General features: G+C 42.0%; 1 protein-coding gene across 1 annotated transcript; it reads right to left on the bottom strand.

Moving 5' to 3' along the window:
• Positions 1-1,133: 1,133 nt before the first annotated feature.
• Positions 1,134-3,285, bottom strand: LOC580077 (potassium channel subfamily K member 12). The gene is made up of 2 exons (XM_030998626.1): positions 3,270-3,285; positions 1,134-2,089 (listed from the first exon to the last, which is right to left on the bottom strand). Exons 1-2 carry the CDS (start codon positions 3,283-3,285, stop codon positions 1,167-1,169), a joined length of 939 nt encoding a protein of 312 aa, XP_030854486.1. The 3' UTR covers positions 1,134-1,166.
• Positions 3,286-3,737: the final 452 nt, after the last annotated feature.

Here is a 3,737-nt window from a genome sequence, read left to right as displayed (position 1 = left end):
CTATAGTGTTTGATAAACAGTTAACAGTCGTTTAAAGCCAATGGTGTTTTTTTTTCTTCGTAATACACTTCCAGTACCAGAACAAAAAAAATAACTTTAGAAATGTCTCTGTCAAGTAAATCTATTCATCTTACATTTTTGATCGTTACTCTATAGAATGGCACGAGGTGAGTATTGAAATATTTGGATTTAAACTTTGATCAAGCAGATGTGAACTTTGTTCGATGGATGATTTTGATCTTCTTTCACCATGCTGTGATTGCTTGATCCTGGTAAATGTTCTTCAGACAGAGGTTCCTTCATGAGATCACATTGTCCAGTTTCAGGTAATGCTATTTAGTTCAGCCGTAATTCTTACCCTTTCGTAGGGTTGTCGAGTAAATGATTCAACCACTAATTTTTTTTCGTTCTCTTTTCAAGTTTTTGTAATGCTTATCCTGTAATCGTTCATCAATCATTTTTGCTCATAATGTCTAGAGACTTCGACGCGGAATATCCTTTTAGTGTGTACCTGTTAGTAATTTATAAATTACAATTGACCACTCGTTCACAAAGAAAGTGTAACATCAAGATCAGTCGATTTACGTTCTAGCATCTTGCCTAATTTATCATCTCCATTTACGCGATCAAAGTTTTAATTTCCCTCCATGTTGCAGATTGTGTTTCTAGTAAATAAACGCACTATCCAAACATGCGCTTTTTGAACAAAGTCACAAAGTTGGGTTGTGGAGACGCCATGACAACGGGCTTCAGTATACGCTCTTTACGTGTTCCTTTGGTAATGTCGATTACATTTGCATAGGCCATTAAGTCGATTGCTTTCCGTTACCATGGCTGCGGGACCAACATCGTCCGTCCATGTGAGGGCTTTGTTGCGTGGTAGGTGGTGCAATCATCTGATTACTTTCCATGTCATTTTGCTGCTAATATTCCATATGAGTGGAATGATGAACGCGAACGTGATTTCTCTGTGAATGGTTTAAACTGAATTTCTAAATTTTGTTTCCATCCATACGCTTTATCCCATTGCAGCCGCATCATTCTGTAAAAATGAATTTAGACACTCATCGGTATTTTATCCTCGCTTGATGAAGGCAACTAATTTAGGTAATGACTTTGCTGCGATATATTCTTCTCTAAAGGCGATTGACATTCTTCAATAATTGTCAATCGCGCCTGTCTGTCTCTTGCAGTTTGTTATTAAGCATAGCAAGACCCCCTACACCCTGGCTTAGACCTTGTCCCACACCGTTCCTGCTGGAGTGGTGTCGGTGTTGGGATGTTTCGTAAAGCTGCTTTTGCATGACGGCTAACGACACTTTATTTGCTGACAAGAAGTCCTTCATACTGATCATCTCATCAGACATCCTACGCCCGTCTGTCTCGCTATCATAATCAGTGACCTCCACATTACCGGGGCCATTGTTTCGTTTCCCTGCAGAGTTCATCTGTCTTTGAAGATGACCGGGAGTGATTGCGTTCCGTCTCGGCCGCGGTCGCTTCCGGACACAACAACGACAGTCCAGTTTCTTGATGGCCCAATTCAAGAACTGTTTAATCACGATAGAAACTACGTTATAGAGAGAATAGATACAACACACTCCCGCTGTTAGGAAGATGAAATTACCAAATCGATACAGGTACTGATGATCGTACGTAGAGTCCTGACTTGTCACATAGTCCCCGAAACCAATCGTGCTAAAAGCGACAAAACAGAAGTAGAAGCTGTCAAGGTAGCTCCAATCTTTTTCTGCATGGACATAAACCGCGGAAGCAGTGCAGGCAATGGCAGTGGCTGATATCCCCAAGTAGAGCAACACCCAATACACAGAAGGCTTCCAGTTCTCCAAGTCGTCGTCCGACTGTTCCGAAGGCCGCCGTCCGCCATTTTTGGCTTGGCCGTTCTGGTGCTGATCCTTGATCTTGCGTATCCTCCGCTCATGGCACTGTTTCATGACGTAGGCCAGGAGCGTGATAAGGCGCTCGAGGAATATGTTGAAGAATAGGATACAGGCGGCACATCCGGGTAACCCATAGACGATCAGCATCGCTCGACCCCATGTCGTGGACGGAGAGGTCATACCAAAACCTTAAAGAAGAAAAAAGAAACAAAACAATAAATCAATATGATAAATAAACATAAGTAGAGTAAGTAAGCATATCTTAGAATTATATGGATTTATTTATCTGTAGGGCCATACGGTCAGGAGGAGGCAGTTGTGTTCGTTGGTAAATTATGGCAAAGAACCCCAAAAAACCAAAATAACGATTATGAAAGATGTTTTATCATACAACATGATATCACACTGATACTCTTTCTCTCTCTTTCTCCCCTTTCATCGGTCCATTTGTTTCCTACACTTTTCAACAACACTTGTACATGTACTCCATAAGTCTTTCGGGCGTATCCATCATAAGTTCCTTTTTTTCAATGAGATCTTCAACCAGTGGTATGCACTGTATTATTATGGATGACGTAATACCTTGTTTAACATGGTATGTTTATTCAAACGCATAGTGATGACGTAGTCATGTTTGAAATAATATCAATTTTCATATACAAGCCAAGAAGAAGAGAGAGGGAGAGAGAGAGAGAGAGAGAATCCAAAGTAGCCTTTAAACATTACGTGCAGAAAATGAAGAAGTGTAGACAGAGAGGGAGAGGGGGGGGGGGAACAAAAGAGAGAAATAGACAACCAAATTGAGGAAGGAGATACGCATGAAAAAAGGCGGTTAAATTAGATATCAGTCTCTATGATACACGAGGTAGGGGGGGGGGTTGTAGTGGTGGCATGACACGAATTCGCCACCAGTGTCGGCCGGCGTGATTCTAATATCCCCAATATTTCGATCTGACGGGCCGCGACGGCAAGTGGTGATAATAGAAAAAAGGAGATATCGAAAGGGACATAAAGTTTACATCCTAGCTCTCGAGATATAGACAAATCTTGGTCGGTAAATATGCACAGCGTTTATTGCGGAGCTGCCATCTCCTAGAATGACGTCATATCACATCCACTTGAGCTCTTGGCTGGCCGACTCTCTGCTCGGGGAATCTTTATTTCTCTCTCTCTCTCTCTCTCTCTCTCTCTCTCTTCTCATATCTGGATATCCGTATCTTTTTTACTCTTATATCATTCCCATCCACATATCTCATTCATTTAATAAAAAACGAAAGATCAAACGGATAAATAAGTATTGGTTGTGTAACTGGATCTTTCTCCCAATTCCTGTTTAACTTAATCACATGATATGTTGTTTCTATTTACCTTTTCCTCCACACATCCTTATCTTACCCGTCTCTCCCTCTCTCTCTCTCTCTCTCTCTCTCTCTCTTTCTCCTTATCTCTCTCTCTCTCTCTCTCTTTCTCCGTCTCTCTCTTTCTCCATCTCTCTCTTTTTCTAAGACGTTTTCCATTGGCATCGGTTTCTTTCACTGACTGACTTTCATCTGCGTGATTTGAGGTTAAAGCGTAAGCTAAGAGCAGCGTCCATGAGCCCATGATTTACTGCACTGATTTCTTTTTTTGGTGCAGAATATGATTTCACTCTCCACATGTTTTCTCTTCAGATGGATATGAATTGCCCACAAATCTTACACCCCCCCCCCCCCCCTCCTCAACTTCTTCCTCGCAAACCCTTTGTCTACAGCACCGTAGTTGCTTCGTCATCCCCAAATTACTTCGCCCCTAGCCCCTGCTGCCACCCCATCGATTCGTTCCTCTCCTTCGCCCAGT

The sequence above is a fragment of the Strongylocentrotus purpuratus genome, unplaced genomic scaffold (assembly GCF_000002235.5).
Source record: "Strongylocentrotus purpuratus isolate Spur 01 unplaced genomic scaffold, Spur_5.0 spur5_scaffold_5, whole genome shotgun sequence".
In the NCBI taxonomy this organism is placed as follows: Eukaryota; Metazoa; Echinodermata; class Echinoidea; order Camarodonta; family Strongylocentrotidae; genus Strongylocentrotus; species Strongylocentrotus purpuratus.
This window is presented reverse-complemented; position numbering and strand designations above follow the sequence as displayed.